Source organism: Anabrus simplex, chromosome 1 (genome assembly GCF_040414725.1).
Source record: "Anabrus simplex isolate iqAnaSimp1 chromosome 1, ASM4041472v1, whole genome shotgun sequence".
In the NCBI taxonomy this organism is placed as follows: domain Eukaryota; kingdom Metazoa; phylum Arthropoda; class Insecta; order Orthoptera; family Tettigoniidae; genus Anabrus; species Anabrus simplex.
In genome coordinates this window covers 1405334482-1405356710 of record NC_090265.1, presented here as the reverse complement: position 1 = coordinate 1405356710, position 22229 = coordinate 1405334482, and the positions used below count along the sequence as shown (strand labels likewise).

Here is a 22229-nt window from a genome sequence, read left to right as displayed (position 1 = left end):
GGAGATCGTAATATATTAAAATATGGCATAAAATAGAAGAGCTCCGAATTTAAATAGATCACGGGAAAAGGAATGTATTGGAAATTGTGTTGTCTTAACTCACCTTATCTGGAAAGATGTTTATTCCGCGCTGCCTTGGGGATCTGTCTTTGTGCACGACCTAGTGTAGTAGCAATGTGACACGGTCTGATTGTTCGTGCAATCCTCCGGAGAAAGGGGAAGTAGAGTTGTGTCGTCATCTAATACGTCTCGTGAGGGGGAGGGAGTACTAGCTGTTCTTCAGTGACATCGTGTTTGATTATTTCACTTGTTCGTCTTGTTTGTTTTCTGCTTACACATTCCATGTATTTACTGATATGCTCATATAAGAGGTTTTTTGCTCATTAATTTCGTTTAGATTCTGTTCCCTGTTTTCTGTTTTATCCAGAATAATGTGGATGTTTTCTAGGCTGTTCATTAGACTTCCTTTACGATCCTACTGATGATTTGAAGATCCTGTCTGATATTAGTGAATTAGTGGGTTGCCTCTTTCATATGAGCTCCCGTGGCAGAGAATCCTCTGTACTTCTCTGCATTGACGTGTTCCTGATATGTAATTATAAAGCTCCTTCCTGATTGCCGCATGTATGTTTTTTTTGCACCGAGTACATGTCAGCCTATAAATGCCAGATTCCTGGAATTCGTCATCTTAAGTTTATTGACTCTGTTGTGATTAAAGAATCTATGTTTCATATTGTTGTTGGTTGAGAAAGCTGCTTTGGTGTTGTGTTTCTTGAACATATTCATGATCTCATAAATCCTCGGGTTATTAAAGGTTTAATATGACGTACCTCTTTGCCTTCTCCGATTGCTGCTTTAGTTTAATTTGTTGTTGATATTTGCATTTAGTAATGATTTTGTTGATGAATTTCAAACTGAAACCGTTATGTAGGGCTTGTTGGCGAATGTAAGATAGTTCCTTCTTTCTCTCTGCTTCTGTTAGCGGAATTTCAAAGGCCCTGTTAATTTTGCCCAGGGCAAAAAAATAAAGTATCGATTAGGTGGTTTTTAAATTAATTTGTTGATTGTACTCATTGATACGGTCATGAAGTGGACGGCTTGCAATTCTGTTTTATGTCACACCGAGACAGATAGGTTTCATGGTGATAATAGGATAGAAACAGGCTAGGACTGGGAAGGAAGTGACAATGGTTTTGTTTAAGGTACAACCCCAGCATTTACCTGGTGTGAAAATGGAAAACCACACACAACCATCTTCAAGGCTGCCGACAGTGGGGTTCGAACCTACTCTTTATTGAGTGCAAGCTGACAGCTACGTGACCCAAACCGCATAACATCTCGCTCCATCATCAAATTAGTCTATGGGCTGATGATGATTACAAAAACAGTAAGAGGTAGACCTAGCGGATAATGATTAAATTACATTTAATAATTTGATTGTGAGAAGCTGCAAATCTAATAAAATATAAGGTCATAGAGGGAGTTACACTACTCACAAAGTTTGAATACTTAGACCTAAAACAAAATAAGTCTACAGTATAGTATTGTAATTATGAAATGTTTATTAATAATTACTTGTCTCTGGAACCTGAGTAGTGGAATTTTCTCGAACAAATGCTGCAATCATATGAAGGGGAGTTTTCCATCACCTGAAGAGAAAAATGAAAATGTATAAATAATTTTAATACATGGAAGAGAAACTTATACATAACACAGTGACCAATTAATGAGAAACATACATAGTACAGATATAAAACAGTGCAGTAGTAGGCCAAGAAAGAGAAGATAATACAGTAGGAAAATTTGGACTGGGACAAAGGAAAGAAAGACGAAGTTGGCTGGTTAAATTCTGCACCAATCATAGTTTAGCCCTTGCCAATACTTGGTTCAAATACCACAAACGATGGCTGTATGATTAGGCAGAGATTCAGAAATCAGGTGTTGGATTGCAAAACTTTCCCAAGAGCTGATAAGGACTCTGACCACTATTTGTTGGTCATGAAATTCCACCTAAAGTTGAAATAAATTGAAGAAAGGATGGACTGCATGGAGATGGGATCCAGACAAGTTGAAAAAAAAAGAGTGTGTGGGACTTTTTCACGGAGCATAATGCACAAGGACTAATTGAAACGGCTGAAGGAAACACAATAGAGGATGAATGGACAGTTGTGAAAAATGAGGTCAGCCTTATGGCTGCTGAAGAATGAGAAGAAAGGAAATATCAACTAAGAATCAATGGATAACTCAAGATATACTGTACCTGACTGACGACTGTAAAATGTACAAGAATACAAGAATACAAAAATTGTAGACGACAGAAAATACAGGTGATTACAAAATTAAATGGAAAGTGGAGGACAGCTAAGGAAGAATGCCTGAAAGAGAAGTGCAAGGATGCTGGAGGTTGTATGGTCCTAGGAAAGGTACCTGCTGCATACAGGAAAATCAAGGAAACCATGGGAGAAAGGAAAACTCAGTGTATGAATATTAAGAGCTCAGATGGAAAACGACTTCTAGGGAAAGAAGACAAGGCAGAAGGAAGCAGGAACTTATCCAACAGTTGTATCAAATTAAAAAGGTATATGATATGGTTCTGGAACAAGAAGAGGCTGTTAATGCTGATGAAATTGGAGACCCAATTTTGAGGTCAGAAATCAACAGAGCTTTGAAACACTTAAATAGGAACAAGGCACTTGAAATTGAAGAAATTCCCTCATAATTACTGACTGCCTTAGGAGAAACCAGCACGGCACAGTTATTCCATTTAGTGCATAAGATGTATGATTTGGGAGAAGTGCCATCCATTTTTTGGCAGAATATTGTTATACCTATTCCCGAGAAAGCATTTGCTGGCAAGTGTGAAAACTACTGCACCATTAGTTTAGTATGTCATGCCCGCAAAATATTAACACGTATTATTTATAGTAGAATGGAAAAACAAGTTCAAACCGAGTTGGCAGAAGATCAATTTGGCTTCAGAACAAATGTAGGAACACATGAGGCAATCCTGACTTTACATCTGATCTTAGAGGACCAAATTAACAAGGACAAGCCAAGGGATTTGTAGCTCTACCTCTAGAAAAAGGCATATAATATTGTTGATTAGACCAAGCTATTTGAGATTCTGAAGGTGATCGGGATCAGATACGGAGAGCGAAGAATTATCTACAAACTATAGAAAAATCAGTCTACAGTGATAAGAATCAAAGGCTATGGAACAGCAGCAGAAATCCAGAAAGGAGTAAGGCAAAGCTGCAGTTCAATGTTTTCACAGAACAGGTGATAAGGGAAATCAACAAGGAATATGGAAAGAGAATCAAAATACAATTAGAGGAAGTCGAAACTCTGAGATTTGCCAATGATATTGTTATTCTATCTTAGTCTGTAGAAGATCTGAAGAAATTGCTGAATGGTATAGACAGTCTTGGAAAAGGAGTGCAAGATAAGCCTGTCTAAAGAAAAGAAATATGGTCAATACCAATGTTGATATAGGAATTAGAAATACATTTTTGTAGATTTTCGTCTGGAGCATGGCATTGTATGGAAGTGAAACATGGAAGATTACTAGCTCAGAAAGAAAGACAATAGAAGCTTTTGAATGTGGTGTTGCAGAAGAATCCTGAAGGTGAGATGGGTAGATCGAATCCCAAATGAAGAGATACTGAATCAAATTGGTGAGAGGAGAACGATTTGGCAAAATTTGACCAGAAGAAGAGACAGAATGATAGGGCACATCTTATGACACCTAGGTCTTGTTCAGTTAGTTTTTGAGAGAAGTGTAGGTGGCAAAAAAACGTCAGGGTTAGACCAAGGTATGAATAAGACAAACATATTAGAGCAGATGCAGAATGTAGTAGATACATAGAAATGAAAAGTTTAGCACAGGATAGGGTGGCATGGAAGCTGCATTAAACCAGTCTATGGCCTGATGATCCAAACAACAACAAAAACATTTTTATTTTGTCTGAGACTGCAGAAGATCTGGAAAAATTGCAGAATGATATGGACAGAGTCTTGGGGAAGGAGGACAAGATAAAAATAAATAAGTCCAAAACAAAAGTAATGGAATGCAGTTGAATGAAGTCAGATGATACAGAAAATATTAGACTAGGACATACATACATTATCATTATAGACTGTTATACCTTTCAGCGTTCAGTCTGCAAGCCTCTGTGCATTTACTAAACGTCGCCACAATCCTCGATTTGCAACTAGTGCTGTGGTCACATTTAGTTCCATACCTCTTATCTTTAAATCATTAGAAACTGAGTCTAACCATCGTCATCTTGGTCTCCCTCTATTTCTCTTACCCTCCATAACAGAGTCCAGTATTCTCCTAGGTAACCTATCCTCCTCCATTCGCCTCACATGACCCCACTACTGAAGCCGGTTTATGTGTACAGCTTCATCCATCAAGTTGAATCCTAATTTAGCCTTTATCTCCTCATTCCGAGTACCCTCCTGCCATTGTTCCCACATGTTTGTACCAGCAATCATTCTTGCTACTTTCATGTCTGTTACTTCTAACTTACGAATAAGATATCCTGAGTCCACCCAGCTTTCGCTCCCGTAAAGCAAAGTTGGTCTGAAAACAGACTGATGTAAAGATAGTTTCGTCTGGGAGCTGACTTCCTTTTTACAGAATACTGTTGATAACTGCGAACTCACTGCATTAGCTTTACTACACCTTGATTCAATCTTACTTACTATATTAACCATCCTGGGAGAACACACAACCTAAATACTTGAAATTTTCTATCTGTTCTACCTTTGTATCACCAATCTGACATTCAATTCTGTTGAATTTCTTACCTACTGACATTAATTTAGTCTTCAAAAGGCTAATTTTCATACCATACTCATCGCACCTATTTCCAAGTTCCAAGATATTAGACTGCAGGGTTTCAGTACAATCTGCCAATAAGACCAAGTCATCAGCATAGGCTAGACTGCTTACTACATTTCCACCTAATTGAATCCCACTCTACCATTTTATACCTTTCAGCAGATGATCCATGTAAACTACGAACACCAAAGGTAAAAGATTACAGCCTTGTCTAACCCCTGTAAGTACCCTGAACCAAGAACTCATTCTACCAACAATTCTCACTGAAGCCCAATTGTCAACATAAATGCCTTTGATTGATTTTAATAATCTGCCCTTAATCCCATAGTCCCCCAGTATAGCGAACATCTTTTCCCTCGGTACCCTGTCATATGCTTTTTGAAGATCTACGACACATAACTGTCTATTCCTCGTAGCATTTTTCAATTTCCTGGAGCATACTGAAAATCTGATCCTAACAGTCCCTCTGTGGTCCAAATCCACACTAGTTTTCATCTAACTTCCTCTCAACCACTGATCGCACCTTCCCTTCCAAGATGCCAGTGAACATGTTGTCTTTTATACTACTCAATGAGATACCTCGATAGTCATTGCAATCCTTCCTGTTCCCTTGCTTATAGATAGGTGCAATTACTGCTTTTGTCCAATCTGAAGGTTTCTTTACCAACACTCCATGCTAATATTATTCTATGAAGCCATTTCATCCCTGCCTTCCCACTATATTTCACCATTTCAGGTCTAATTTCATCTGTTCCTGCTGCTTTATGACCATGGAGTTTATTTACCATCCTTTCCACTTCCTCAAGCATAATTTCACCAACATCATTTTCCTCCTCCCCATAAGCTTGGCTGTTCGCAACACCACCAGGAAGATTTCCTTTTACGTTCAGAAGATGTTCAAAATATTCACTCCACCTCTCCAGTGATTCGCTGGGATCTATTATGAGTTCACCTGAATCATTAAAAATTAAATAATTGAAGTTCAACCAATTCAATACATAAAAGAAAGAAATGTAGTAATTACATTCTTATTTAAATGGGACCGGTTTCGACCCTAGTCCAGGTCATCGTCAGCCGTAAAAACAAGTAGGCGAAATCACACAATGTTTATGAATATTGGAGAAATGGGTCAGTTTCACACTCTGTCAGGCACAAAGTCACAACACTATCAAATAATATATGAAGATTATAAATAACTTGAAGTCGCAGACGAATAGAATTGTAGAAGCAAACCGCCAGTTCCCGGTGATCAGCGCGGCACATTCAAGGTCATGCGCTGCGGTCTCGAACGCCAAAGTAGAGCGGAGAATGTCTTGAAGGTCCAATATTTGTCTCGGTTGCGGGAAGTTAAGTATGTATATAAAAAATATACGACGCAAATCAGTATAATTGAATGAGTACTCGTGCTCCTGCTAAGTTCTTGGAAAACAGTTGACTTGAAAAAACAATTGTAAAGAGGAAAAAATGTAGTAAAAAGCACAATATAGGAAAACAAATGAAAACTTATATGCACAGTGCGCTATTTTTTAAATTGAAAAATTTTTTAGGACATGATTGAAGTAGTCGAAGTTGGCGCAAGACAAGAGTTAAAATTGGAAAGAGGAGAACCGAAATGAAGGTCGATTGTTTTTTTTTTTTAATAAATAGAAAAGGTAGAATAAATTAACAGAGGAAGAGTGATAGTGAAAAAAGAGAAAAAATAAAAGAGATTGAAGTTAGATGGTATTGAGGAAGGATAAGATAGGGAAATGAAGGAGGGGTAATTTAGGGTAGGTTATTGGAGGTAGAAAATGTGGGTGGGAACTTTGTAAGGCATGGAAAATAGAAGTTCCCACCCACATTTTCTACCTCCAATAACCCACCCTAAATTACCCCTCCTTCATTTCCCTATCTTATCCTTCCTCAATACCATCTAACTTCGATCTCTTTTATTTTTTCTCTTTTTTCACTATCACTCTTCCTCTGTTAATTTATTCTACCTTCTCTATTTATTAAAAAAAAAAAAAAAAAACAATCGACCTTCATTTCGGTTCTCCTCTTTCAAATTTTAACTCTTGTCTTGCGCCAACTTCGACTACTTCAATCATGTCCTAAAAAATTTTTCAATTTAAAAAATAGCGCACTGTGCATATAAGTTTTCATTTGTTTTCCGATATTGCGCTTTTTACTACATTTTTTTCTCTTTACAATTGTTTTTTCAAGTCAACTGTTTTCCAAGAACTTAGCAGGAGCACGAGTACTCATTCAATTATACTGATTTGCGTCGTATATTTTTTATATACGTACTTAACTTCCCGCAACCAAGACAAATATTGGACCTTCACGACATTCTCCACTCTACTTTGGCGTTCGAGACCGCAGCGCATGACCTTGAATGTGCCGCGCTGATCACCGGGAACTGGCGGTTTGCTTCTACAAATCTATTCGTCTGCAACTTCAAGTTATTTATAATCTTCATATATTATTTGATAGTGTTGTGACTTTGTGCCTGACAGAGTGTGAAACTGACCCATTTCTCCAATATTCATAAACATTGTGTGATTTCGCCTACTTGTTTTTACGGCTGACGATGACCTGGACTAGGGTCGAAACCGGTCCCATTTAAATAAGAATGTAATTACTACATTTCTTTCTTTTATGTATTGAATTGGTTGAACTTCAATTATTTAATTTTTAATGTTAATAATTTCAATACGGAACAATGAAATTTTTATCTTTAAATTCACCTGAATCACTCAAAACACTGTTCATTTCCTTTTTCCCTCCCTTCCTAAGATTGTTTATTACTGTCCAGAAAGGTTTCCCTGCTGCTTGACCTAGCCTTTTCAGGTTATTACCAAAATCTTCCCAAGACTTCTTTTTGGATTCAACAACTATTTGTTTCGCTGTGTTTCTTTCATCTACGTACAAATCCCTGTCTGCCTCGGCCCTTGTTTGGAGCCATTTCTGATAAGCCTTATTTTTACTTTTACAAGCTGCTGTCACTTCATCATTCCACCAAGATGTTCGCCTTTTCCCATCTTTACACACAGTTGTTCCTAGGCATTCCCTTGCTGTTTCTAATGTTTCTAATACAGCATCCCTGTATGCCACCCATTCTCTTTCTATATCCTGAACCTGCTTACTGTCTACTGTTCGAAACTTCTCACTAATCATATCCGTGTACTTCTGTCTAATTTCCTTGTCCTGGAGATTTTCTACCCTTATCCGTTTGCAGACAGATTTCACTTTCTCTATCCTACGTCTAGAGATACTTGATTCACTACAGATCAGATAGTGGTCTGTATCATTGAAAAATCCCAGGAAAACTCGTACGTTCCTAACAGATTTCCTGAATTCAAAGTCGGTTAAGATGTAGTCTATAGAATCTGGTACCCTAGCCTCCCATGTGTAGTGGTGGATAGCTTTATGCTTGAAGAATGTATTCATAACTGCTAAACCCATACTAGCACAGAAGTCCAGCAAACTCTTCCCATTCCTATTAGCATCCATACCTTTCCCACATTTACCAATCACCCTTTCGTATCGTTCAGTTCTATTTCCAACTCTCGCATGGAAATCACCCATTAACACTATTCTATCCTTGTTGTTGTCCCTGACCACGGTGTCACTCAATGTTTCATAAAACTTGTCAACTTCATCCTCATCTGCACCCTCACATGGTGAATACACTGAGACAATTCTCATCCTAATTCCTCCAACTGCCAAATCTACCCACATTATTTGCTCATTTAAGTGCCTAACAGAAATTATGTTGTGTGCAATGGTATTCCTAATAAACAGCCCTACCCCATACTCTGCCCTTCCCTTTCTAACACCTGTCAAGTACACTTTATAATCTCCTCTCTCTTCCTCGTTATCTCGCCTTACCCGAATATCACTTACTTCTAGCACATCCAGATGCATCCTCTTTGCTGACTCAGCCAGTTCTACTTTCTTTCTTCCATAAGCCCCATTAATATTGATAGCTCCCCATCGAATTCCATTTGATCGCCAACTTGTTTCCAATGAGTCCCTAGCCTGTCAAATAGGAGTGGGTCTCCGTTACTCCCATACGTCCGAGGCTTGCTTAAAATGTTCTGAGCTCGGTAAATTCGTGAAGCAGGATGCTACCCTACTTACACATAGTCCAAGTGAGGATCTCTCCTCTAACAGGTTATGGACCACTGGTTGATTGTATAGTCCTAGCCGCCTGAGCACAAGGAGGGCCATGACTCAGAATATGTCCGAGATGCCCACTCCCATTCCGTAGTAACTGGTATCCCGACTCTCAGGACCACTTACTAGGCCACTCAACTGTTGCCCATAGTTCACGAACTAGGACGTGACTACAGTAACCTAGGAAATTAAATAATAATAATAATAATAATAATAATAATAATAATAATAATAATAATAATAATAATAACAATGAAGATGATGATGATGTTAATAATAATTGTACCGGGAGGTACACCTCTATGCCGCACATTTAAATCTTGCGCCAATTAGAACTCCTCTACAGGAGAAACACTGAACTTGGAACTAGACCTACTTAAACTTTTCCTCAGAAGATGTCACTACCGTAATTTTGTGATTATGAAGTTGCCAGTACTGTGTGAATTTCAACTTGTTTTGTTTTCCATTGATCAAGAAATGTGGACATTCTCTCATAGATGTCACTACACAAACTATGATCATGCATCCCGGTGCGAAGTGAAAGAACCTTTCTTGAAGAAAATTTGTATTCATAAGTTTTATCTTTTCCACCAGTTTATAATTCAGCCAATCCCTAATTTCTGTAATTAATTTTCAGCCTATCACGTATTTCTTCTTCGATTTTGAGTGTAACTTTTGATGTTAACCAATAAAACGCCGTGGGTGTGTCTTGATTATTCAGGAAAGGTCTCAAAACTTACTCAAGGGTTTATGAACTGCGGATTTTCACGTCTCTTGGCCACTTGATCAACATCTAACTAAGTGTGTGTATGTGAAGCAGGAGGCGGGAGGTGCCTCTTTCATCAGGCAGCAGTACTTCGACAAGGTATGGCCATTTAACATCTTCACCTTTTGCTAGCTCCGCAGTTTAACCTGAGGGATAGGTCCGAAACTTTTCCATGTAACCTACTTTTCTAAATATGTAATTTTGGCCGGCTTATGTGAAACTTCATAAAATCTTTAACTTAAATCGGGGACAGAGAGCGCTGTACCCTCTCGAGCTCACCTTCATATTGGTTTGAGGTGACTACGTTTCGTAACTGGTTTTCTTCCTTTCTGTAATGTCTTAAATTATTCTTATACGAGTCACCTCCATAGTTTGGGAATTGCCCCTGTTTCATCGGCCTAGTGCCTTTTAGGTTTTAGAATGATTATTTAGGAGTGCAAGTACACGCCTCCATTCATTTTGGTATTTCAGGCCATTTACTTAACCTGTTCTTTTTCTGCTAAGGCCCAGTATGTTGGGTACAAGATAACCCCTTGTGTCATTTTTGTAAGTTGTGCCTCGATGGCAATTAATTGTAAAGTCTGGTATTGCCTTCAAGAGGCTTGAAAGACTTAGAGCGTGTCAGCTCTTTTCAAGTGTTGTAAAGGTGCTTCTGGGAGGCTTGACATTGACATTTTGGGAAGCATGTGCTCCAGGCATTAGGGGATTTCTGCCCTTGCTTTAAAATTAGTGCTTTGGTAAAATTGAGCTAAGAGCTCAAAATTGTAAAACTAGGGGCGCGTAGCCCAAGAGTGTAAAAATCACTAAGATTGGGATCTTTTTGTCTTGTTTCTAGTTTGTCATTGTACCTGATATATCATTGTGTTCACTTAGTGAAAGATTGTTAAGTTTGAAATTCTAAAAAAGGAAAGAAAATATAACCATGTTACAGTTTTAAAATTAACCTTGATTTGGTAGTTAGACCCATTCACCCCGGCACCTTTTTTCACCTCTGCTGATCCAACAACCACGGTAATAATAATAATAATAATAATAATAATAATAATAATAATAATAATAATAATAATAATAATAATGTTATTGGCTTTTATCTCCCACTAACTATTTTCATGGTTTTCGGAGACACCAAGGTATAGGAATTTAGTACCGCAGGAGTTTTTTTACGTGCCAGTAAATCTATCAACACGAGGCTGACATATTTGAGCACCTTCAAATACCACCAGACTGAGCCAGTATCAAACCTGTCAAGTTGGGGTCCGAAGGACAGTGCCTCAACCGTCTGAGCCACTTAACCTGGCAGAAATTAAGTCTTAAAGGGAGTAGATGAATATTTTTACATGGGTAGTAAAATATCTAATGATGCCAGAAGTAAGGAGGACATAAAATTCAGACTAGCACAAGCAAGGAAGGCCTTTCCTATGAAAAGAAATTTGCTCACTTTGAATATTGGTATAGGAATTAGATATTTCTGAAGACTTCCGTCTGAAGTGTGGCAGTGTATAGAAGTGAAACATGGACAATAACTAGCTCAGAAAGAAAGAGAAAGAAGCTTTTGAAATGTGGTGTTGCACAGATACTGAATAAATCTTAAGACACCCAGGACTTGTTCAGTTGATTCTTGAGGGAAGTGTAGGCATTAAGAACGTTATGGGTAGACCAAGATATGAATATGACAAGCAGATTAGAGCAGATGTAAGATTTAGTAGTTATAAATAAATAAATAAATAAATAAATAAATAAATAAATAAATAAATAAATAAATAAATAAATAAATAAATAAATAAATAAATAAATAAATAAATAAATAAATAAATAAATAAATAAATAAATAAATAAATAAATAAATAAATAAATAAATAAATAAATAAATAAATAAATAAATAAATAAATAAATAAATAAATAAATAAATAAATAAATAAATAAATAAATAAATAAATAAATAAATAAATAAATAAATAAATAAATAAATAAATAAATAAATAAATAAATAAATAAATAAATAAATAAATAAATAAATAAATAAATAAATAAATAAATAAATAAATAAATAAATAAATAAATAAATAAATAAATAAATAAATAAATAAATAAATAAATAAATAAATAAATAAATAAATAAATAAATAAATAAATAAATAAATAAATAAATAAATAAATAAATAAATAAATAAATAAATAAATAAATAAATAAATAAATAAATAAATAAATAAATAAATAAATAAATAAATAAATAAATAAATAAATAAATAAATAAATAAATAAATAAATAAATAAATAAATAAATAAATAAATAAATAAATAAATAAATAAATAAATAAATAAATAAATAAATAAATAAATAAATAAATAAATAAATAAATAAATAAATAAATAAATAAATAAATAAATAAATAAATAAATAAATAAATAAATAAATAAATAAATAAATAAATAAATAAATAAATAAATAAATAAATAAATAAATAAATAAATAAATAAATAAATAAATAAATAAATAAATAAATAAATAAATAAATAAATAAATAAATAAATAAATAAATAAATAAATAAATAAATAAATAAATAAATAAATAAATAAATAAATAAATAAATAAATAAATAAATAAATAAATAAATAAATAAATAAATAAATAAATAAATAAATAAATAAATAAATAAATAAATAAATAAATAAATAAATAAATAAATAAATAAATAAATAAATAAATAAATAAATAAATAAATAAATAAATAAATAAATAAATAAATAAATAAATAAATAAATAAATAAATAAATAAATAAATAAATAAATAAATAAATAAATAAATAAATAAATAAATAAATAAATAAATAAATAAATAAATAAATAAATAAATAAATAAATAAATAAATAAATAAATAAATAAATAAATAAATAAATAAATAAATAAATAAATAAATAAATAAATAAATAAATAAATAAATAAATAAATAAATAAATAAATAAATAAATAAATAAATAAATAAATAAATAAATAAATAAATAAATAAATAAATAAATAAATAAATAAATAAATAAATAAATAAATAAATAAATAAATAAATAAATAAATAAATAAATAAATAAATAAATAAATAAATAAATAAATAAATAAATAAATAAATAAATAAATAAATAAATAAATAAATAAATAAATAAATAAATAAATAAATAAATAAATAAATAAATAAATAAATAAATAAATAAATAAATAAATAAATAAATAAATAAATAAATAAATAAATAAATAAATAAATAAATAAATAAATAAATAAATAAATAAATAAATAAATAAATAAATAAATAAATAAATAAATAAATAAATAAATAAATAAATAAATAAATAAACATGAAGGAACATTTTATTTCAAGATGATGATGGTTCATTGTAAGTGTTTTTATTTAATTAATGCCAATGTTTTTTTTTTTTTTTGCTGAACACGTTCCACATTAGGAACGAAACATGTACTTTTTAAAATAATGTAATTAGATTTTATGCTGGAATATGTTTTATAATTACACAGACTAGCAGTAAAGAACAAACAAGTATTGGAAGGTGGGATTCTTCCTTCAACCTAACCTTAGTTGTTTTTGTTAAGTAAAATATGTTCCTTATAAGGATGTTGGGCTGGCATGAATTGCTCAGTCTATAATGTCCAACATGTTGTGCAACCTATAAAAACATCGTTAACTTAATTGTCACTGGCAGTCAGACAGGAAGCATCACAGGAGTAAGCCAGTTGCAAGAGAAGCAACCCTTTCCAGTTTAACCCTTTAAAAAGCAATAAGGTCCAACCACAACAGAAAGAACAATCTTAAGAAGCCACCTCTTCCAACCTACACAACAGCAGGCAGCCCTATTTTACTCACTTTTAATCATCATAAGGTAACGAGGAAAAAAGTCAGAAAACTGACCACATCAACAGCATCTCATAAAACTACAGTTAAAATTTTACCCCAAACAAACATTATTAAAAAGTGACAATCAAGTTAATGAAGTTTCTATAGGTTGCACAACATGGTGGACATTACAGACTGAGCAATTCATGCCATTGCAACGACCTTATAAGTAATATCTTTCAGTAAACAAAACAAAGGATTGAACTAGTAAATAATTTGAACTTTTCAAAGTGTGACAATCATCTTAAAGATGTTTAAAGATGTACAACTCATGCTAGTCAAACCATTTTAAGTATTTATATAGTAAATAAAGCCTAGAATCCTAGTAAACAATTTTGGGATCTGGTAAATGCAGCACGGGTGAAGTTTAAGAAAGCGGAGATTGTTATTAGTGGAATACTGTGTAGGATGGATACTGACTGGAGGGTGATTGGGGATTTAAATGAGACTATGGAGTGGGTATGTGGGAAACTGGGAGTGAAATTTCTAGATCCTAATGGGTGGGTAGGAGATACGGATCTGCGCTCAGATGGCCTTCATTTAAACCGCAGTGGTACGTATAAGTTAGGAAATTTGTTTGGAAGGGTAATAGGGAGGTACAATCAGGGAAACGGGATGGCCTAGGGAGCGGTGATAAGGGAACAGGGAACTGGAAATCAAGTAGGGATGACATAAAATTGTTAGTGTTGAACTGTAGAAGTATTGTAAAGAAAGGAATAGAATTAAGTAATTTAATAGATATATATTTACCAGATATTGTAATAGGAGTTGAATCATGGCTGAGAAATGATATAATGGATGCAGAAATTTTCTCACGGCACTGGAGTGCGTATCGTAGAGATAGTATAGGAATGGTGGGAGAGATAGTGTTCATTCTGGTGAAAGAAGAATTTGTAAGCTACAAAAAAGTTAAAGATGAGACACATTAAATTCTAGGTGTAAGGCTCATTTCTAAAGATAATAGGCAACTTGATATATTTGGAGTGTACAGATCGGGAAAGGGTAGCACTGATGCGGGTTTGGAATTATTTGATAGGATAGTCAGCTATGTGGGAAACGACATGGAAAGAAATGTGATTGTAGCGGGAGATCTGAATTTGCCAGATAACAATTGGGAAAGAAATGCGAACGACAGGAAGCATGACCAACAAATGGCAAATAAGTTAATATAGGAAGGACAGCTGATTCAGAAAGTGATGAAACCAACCAGAGGGAAAAATATCCTGGATGTCATGCTCATAAAACCAGATGACCTCTATAGGGAAACTGAAGTAATAGATGGCATTAATGATCATGAAGCTGTTTTTGTGGTAGTTAAAAATAAATGTGATAGAAAGGAAGGTCTTAAAAGTAGGACTGTTAGGCAGTACCATATGGCTGATAAAGCAGGCATGAGGCAGTTTCTAAAAAGTAACTATGATCGGTGGAAAACAGTAAATAAAAATGTAAACAGACTCTGGGATGGGTTTAAAGAAATTGTTGATGATTGCGAAAACAGGTTTGTACCTTTAAGGGTGGTAAGGAATGGTAAAGACCCACCTTATTATAACAGAGAAATAAAGAGACTAAGCAGGAGGTGCAGACTGGAAAGAAATAGAGTTAGAAATGGCTGTGGAAGTAAGGAGAAATTGAAGGAACTTACTAGAAAATTGAATCTAGCAAAGAAGGCAGCTAAGGATAACATGATAGCAAGCATAATTGGCAGTCATACAAATTTTAGTGAAAAATGGAAGGGTATGTATAGGTATTTTAAGGCAGAAACAGGTTCCAAGAAGGACATTCCAGGAATAATTAATGAACATTTTTTTTTGCTAGGGGCTTTACGTCGCACCGACACGGATAGGTCTTATGGCGACGATGGGATAGGAAAGGCCTAGGAGTTGGAAGGAAGCGGCCGTGGCCTTAATTAAGGTACAGCCCCAGCATTTACCTGGTGTGAAAATGGGAAACCACGGAAAACCATCTTCAGGGCTGCCGATAATGGGATTCGAACCTACTATCTCCCGGATGCAAGCTCACAGCCGCGCGCCTCAATTAATGAACAAGGGGAGTGTGTATGTGAGGATCTTCAAAAGGCAGAAGTATTCAGTCAGTAGTATGTAAAGATTGTTGGTTACAAGGATAAGTCGAGATACAGGAGGAGACTAAGGCCAAAGAAGTAATAAAATTTACATATGATAACAATGACATTTACAATAAGATACAAAAGTTGAAAAGTAGAAAATCGGCTGGAATTGATCAGATTTCTGGGGATATACTAAAGACAATGGATTGGGATATAGTACCATATCTGAAGTACTTATCTGATTATTGTTTGGTCGGAGGAGCTATACCAGATGAATGGAGAGTTGCTATAGTAGCCCCTGTGTATAAAGGAAAGGGTCATAAACGTAAAGCTGAAAATTACAGGCCAGTCAGTTTGGCATGCATTGTATGTAAGCTTTGGGAAGGAATTTTCTGATTATATTAAGACATGTTTGCGAAATTAATAACTGGTTCGATAGAAGGCAATTCAGTTTTAGGAAAGATTATTCCACTGAAGCTCAACTTGTAGGATTCCAGCAAGATATAGCAGATATCTTGGATTCTGGAGGTCAAATGGATTGTATCGCGATTGACCTGTCTAAAGCATTTGATAGGGTGGATCATGGGAGACTACTGGCAAAAATGAGTGCAAATGGACTAGACAAAAGAGTGACTGAATGGGTTGCTATATTTCTAGAAAATGGATCCCAGAGAATTAGAGTAGGTGAAGCTTTATCTGACCCTGTAATAATTAAGAGGGGAATTCCTCAAGGCAGTATTATCGGACCTTTATGTTTTCTTATATATATATAAATGATATGAGTAAAGGAGTGGAATCGGAGGTAAGGCTTTTTGCGGATAATGTTATTCTCTATAGAGTGATAAATAAGTTACAAGATTGTGAGCAACTGCAACGTGACCTCGAAAATGTTGTGAGATGGACAGCAGGCAATGGTATGTTGATAAACATGGTTAAAAGTCAGGTTGTGAGTTTCACAAATAGGAAAAAATCCTCTCAGTTTTAATTACTGCGTTGATGGGGTGAAAGTTCCTTTTGGGGATCATTGTAAGTATCTAGGTGTTAATATAAGGAAAGATCTTCATTGGGGTAATCACATAAATGGGATTGTAAATAAAGGGTACAGATCTCTGCACATGGTTATGAGGGTGTTTAGGGGTTGTAGTAAGGATGTAAAGGAGAGGGCATATAAGTCTCTGGTAAGACCCCAACTAGAGTATGGTTCCAGTGTATGGGACCCTCACCAGGATTACCTGAATCAAGAACTGGAAAAATCCAAAGAAAAGCAGCTCGATTTGTTCTGGGTGATTTCCAACAAAAGAGTAGCGTTACAAAAATGTTGCAATGTTTGGGTTGGGAAGAATTGAGAGAAAGAAGAAGAACTGCTCGCCAAGTGGTATGTATATCAGATGTAAGGCTTTTCAGGCGTTTGCTCTATTAACCAGCATTTCGTCTTAGGTCTGACACTAGACTCGTCAGAGTGGGATGTGTCAGACCCTACCCACTGACGCTGTGTGTATGCAGGTGAGCTTATCAGAAGCCTTATATGAGGCACAGTCTGATAACTGCATACAGGAGATAAATCTCCACAATGGAATTATTGGCCGCCTAGCAATTCCGAATGGAAAAGTCTAAATTCCCATGGAGGGAATTGGATATTTTTCACTAATAGAGCATGTCAAAAACATATCAGATGTAAGGCTTTTCAGGCGTTTGCTCTATTAACCAGCGTTTCGTCTTAGGTCTGACACTAGACTTGTCAGAGTGGGATGTGTCAGACCCTACCCACTGACACTGGGTGTATGCAGTCTGGTCAGAAGCCTTATATGAGGCAGAGTCTCCCCAGACTGCATACACCCAGTGTCAGTGGGTACGGTCTGACACATCCCACTCTGACAAGTCTAGTGTCAGACCTAAGACGAAACGCTGGTTAATAGAGCAAACGCCTGAAAAGCTTTACATCTGATATGTTTTTGACAGGCTCTATTGGTGAAAAATATCCAATTCCCTCCATGGGAATTTAGAATTTTCCCTTCGGAATTGCTAGGCGGCCAATAATTCCATTGTGGAGATTTATCTTCCGTATGCAGTTATCAGACTGTGCCTCATATAAGGCTTCTGATAAGCTCACCTGCATACACCCAGCATCAGTGGGTAGGGTCTGACACATCCCACTCTGACGAGTCTAGTGTCAGACCTAAGATGAAATGCTGGTTAATCGAGCAAACGCCTGAAAAGCCTTACATCTGATATGTTTTTGACATGCTCTATTCGTGAAAAATATCTAATTCCCTCCATGGGAATTTAGAATTTTCCATAAGTGGTATGTTCCGAGCTGTCAGCGGAGAGATGGCGTGGAATGACATTAGTAGACGAATAAGTTTGAATGGCATTTATAAAAGTAGGAAAGATCACAATATGAAGATTAAGTTGGAATTCAAGAGGACAAACTGGGGCAAATATTCATTTATAGGAAGGGGAGTTAGGGATTGGAATAACTTACCAAGGGAGATGTTCAATAAATTTCCAATTTCTTTGAAATCATTTAGGAAAAGGCTAGGAAAGCAACAGATAGGGAATCTGCCACCTGGGCGACTGCCCTAAATGCAGATCAGTATTGATTGATTGATTGATCTTAGATATAGGAAAGCGGCTGAAGATGTTACAAAATAGGCAAAGCATGATGTAACATTATTTATGTAAATCAATAAAAGCATATAATGTGTTGAAAAGGTGGACCCTGAAGAAACATTCTTTCAGAAAGGTATATGTTGTTCAATATGGACCCAACGATGAGATTTGTAACTTGTAACAACTAACTTCTCCAAAAGGAGAATGAGCAGTAACTGCAGGGCTTCTTGGTCTTTTCCATCAATGTTGCTTTATTCTGAAGAAGGCTAGGCAATGGCTCCCCAGTCTTTTTGAAAGGGTTTGACCTCCAATGTGAATGGCTGTTTCCCAACACTACTTGTAGAAGTCTTTTTCCCTGTTCCTGTACCGGTAGCAGAAGACTTCACAACTGACAATTAATTTCACCACTTGATATCTGCAACACTGTACTGAGGGTTAATTGTCTAGGGTCATCAGAAGTCTCTTTCTTTGGATCAATGATATTTGCCTGGAACAATTTTTTGCCAGTGTTTTAACAACGCACTGACACATCAAAGAAAACGCAAGAATGGGAAAGGACTAGGATTGGGAAGGTAGCAGCCATGGCCTTAATAAAGATACACCTCCAGCATTTGTCTGGTGTGAAAATAGAAAACCATGCATACCATCTTCTGGACTGCCGATGGTGGGGTTCGAACCCAACATCTCCTGAATTCAAGCTCATAGCTACGCGACCCTAACCGCATGGCCAACTCACTCAGTTTTTGCCTGGAGTATCTTGCCGGTTGCATTAACTGAACTGTTGTCTGAATGTCCTAAGGGCATGTAGACTGGAATAAACCTCTCCTCACTTTGATGACATGTTCAGCAAAGGAGATTTTTTTGAGTAGCCACAGATTTTTTAACATTCTACTGGTCTCTGAATAAGGTAGTTTCTGCAGGGTATATCTTCTCAGCCTTTTCCTCTTCTCTAAGAATAGGACATTCCTTGTATTAAAGAACATGCTGTTCATTCAATTGCCGCGCTGAGTGGCTCAGACGGTTAAGGCGCTGGCCTTCTAACCCCAACTTGGCAGGTTCGATCCTGGCTCAGTCCGGTGGTATTTGAAGGTGCTCAAATACGACAGCCCCGTGTCGGTAGATTTACTGGCACGTAAAAGAACTCCTGCGGGACTAAATTCTGGCACCTCGGCGTCTCCGAAGACCTTAAAAAGTAGTTAGTGGGACGTAAAACAAATAACATTATTATTATTGTTCATTCAATTAGCATGCACTGTTGGATATGTACACTCATGCTTGTGATGCATTCTCTTTAGAGATGTACACTCAATGCTTGTGATGCATTCCCTACACTGACAACTGACACTAACCACTCATTAGTGCTGGTATATAGGCATAAATCATGCCTCCAATGTCACCGAGGACTTTCTTTGTAATGTCCCTCAGCAGCCCCAACAACCACGGATGGCAGTTCCACCCACATACAGAGACTTCACCAAAGCACTCAATCGACTAAAACCAAGAAAGGCTCCTGGTCCTGATAACATCCCTCTGGAACTGATACAACATGGAGATATAACCTTGAAGACTAGACTTTTCACACTCATCTTCTTGATTTGGGAAACTTGAGAAGTACCTGATGACTTGAAGAATGCTACCATCATCACTATCTTCAAGAAAGGCGATTGTAGCGTACGTGGGAACTACTGTGGTATATCGTTTTTGTCAAATGTAGGTAAAATTCTCGCAAGAATTCTATTAAACCGGCTCCAAGTTATCTCGGAGAGCATTTTGCCTGAGTCTCAATGTGGTTTCCGAACCTCCAGAGGCACAACAGATATGATTATCTGTGCTGGACAGCTCCAGGAAAAATGAAAAGCGACAATAGCCTCTGTATTTAGTTTTCTATGATCTGGAAAAAGCCTCTGATTCAGTACCAAGATCTGCTATGTGGAAAGTACTGAGACATTTTGGATGTCCTGAACGTTATGTGGAACTGGTTCAAGCTCTTCATGATGGCATATCTGGACAGGTTCTTCATGGTAACTCAGTATCAGATTCGTTCCCAATCACTCATGGATTGAAACAAGGCTGTGTGCTAGCTCCTACACTCTTTGCACTGTACATGGCTGCCATGCTGCATGAATTATCTGCATACAACTTAGGCATGGAGATTAAGTTTCATTTTGATGGATGCCTATTCAATCTGGCAAGATTTTGCATGTGATCGCTTTGGTCTTGCCATTAATGCAAGAAAAAACAAAACAAAGATACTTGCACAACCTGCCGCAGGTTTGACTCTCCTGAGTTCAGTATCTCCACCTTAGACACAACACTGGAGCAGGATGATCACTTTTCAAATCTTGGTAGCATCTTGTCTAAACGGTGTACCTGCAAACAAGATGTTGACAAAAGAATTGGGGCTGCTCATGCATCATTTGGACAGTTAATGGGCAGTGTCTTCAAGTAACAATCTAAAACTGCATACCAAACTCATGGTATAAAAAGCTGTTGTCATTTCCATGCTACTGTATGGCTGTGAAACTTGGACACTCTACTGCTGTGATATCAAAAATCTTGAGCGCTTAAACCAACACAAAATGAGATACATCTTGAATATTAAGTGGGAGAACTATGTGACGAACATGGCAATTCTCAACATAGCGCAGCTAAACAGCACTGAAGCAATAATCGTCGCTCATCAACTGAGATGGTTAAGCCATGTTCACCCGATGAGTGATACCAGGCTTCCCTGCCAAATTCTTTATGGTGAACTTTGTTCCGGCAGTAGACCACGTGGAGCCCCTCTTAAGTGTTTTAAGGACCAACTGAAACACATCATGAAGACAACTGGTATAAATATACAGACATGGAAGAATGTGCTGTGGACCATTCACTGTGGTGGAATACTACATCCACTGCTGTCAACTTGTTCGAAAGAGAACGCCGCAGGCATCAAGAGGCCAAGCGACAAACAAGAAAGCTCCATCAGTTACAACCCCGCCCTCTTGCATCCATTCAGTGTGATTTGTGTGAGCATATGTTTTATGCCAAGATTGGTCTGTTTAGTCATCACAAACACATCCATAAACAGAGTTGATCTGCTGACCTTATGTAGAAAGAAGTTACATATACTTGGACCAAGTTACAGCTGACACGACAGATAGGGATAAACAGTAAGTACATGAAAATTTTCTTTACCAAAATATCAGCAAACTGAAGAACAAAACGCATTTGTGTCAAATCTTGTCTATGATATGCCACTTCAGTCACCACCTTAGTATACTAGGCCTTTGATAAGATCTTGATTAGAGGATATCCCTGTGGAATACAATTCTCTTACAGGCGTTCAGAAATTTGCTATTTTGAATACTAACAGCAATACATCCTAATATTTTATCTTCCATGAGCTTTCAACCGTATTTGTCACTTCCATCCCATATATTAAACATGTCCTAAACTTTGGAGCTGTCAAACTTTTTCAATGTGTTTCTTACAAAGAACAGATTCTCAGGCAAAAAGCTTTGATCATTATCCTTGAAAACAACAGGGAACTAAAGTAGCCATACCTCACACTTTAACAATCACACAAATGAAGTGGACTATAATGTTATTTGCAACTTTGAGGGGGAGAAAAAAAAACAGAACCAGAACACTTGAAGGTGAGTCGAGTTGCTAGTGATTACTCTCCCAGTAGTCATACATCACTTCATCATGACCCAGATGCTTATGAATGGCAGGAGGATGAACAAAAACAAAAAGATGTGTGAGGCTTGCTTTAAAGTAAGAAAAACAAATGTGTAAAGTAGTCACGATAGAAATATATAGAAATGAAGAGCACAGAAACCTCTCAGGGAATACCCTGTTAGTCTAACTCTACTCTGAGGCCATTCCAGTAAGACCC

General features: G+C 36.0%; 1 protein-coding gene across 7 annotated transcripts in view; it reads right to left on the bottom strand.

Moving 5' to 3' along the window:
- The window catches only part of LOC136858371 (zinc finger protein 594), a 393129-nt gene that overhangs the window by 310110 nt on the left and 60790 nt on the right, over positions 1 to 22229 (bottom strand). For all 7 annotated transcript variants that reach the window (XM_067137863.2, XM_067137860.2, XM_067137864.2 and 4 more), the window contains one exon: positions 1576 to 1649. In XM_067137863.2, coding sequence (XP_066993964.2) covers positions 1576 to 1649 — 74 coding nt within the window. The remainder of the gene's footprint in view (positions 1 to 1575; positions 1650 to 22229) is intronic.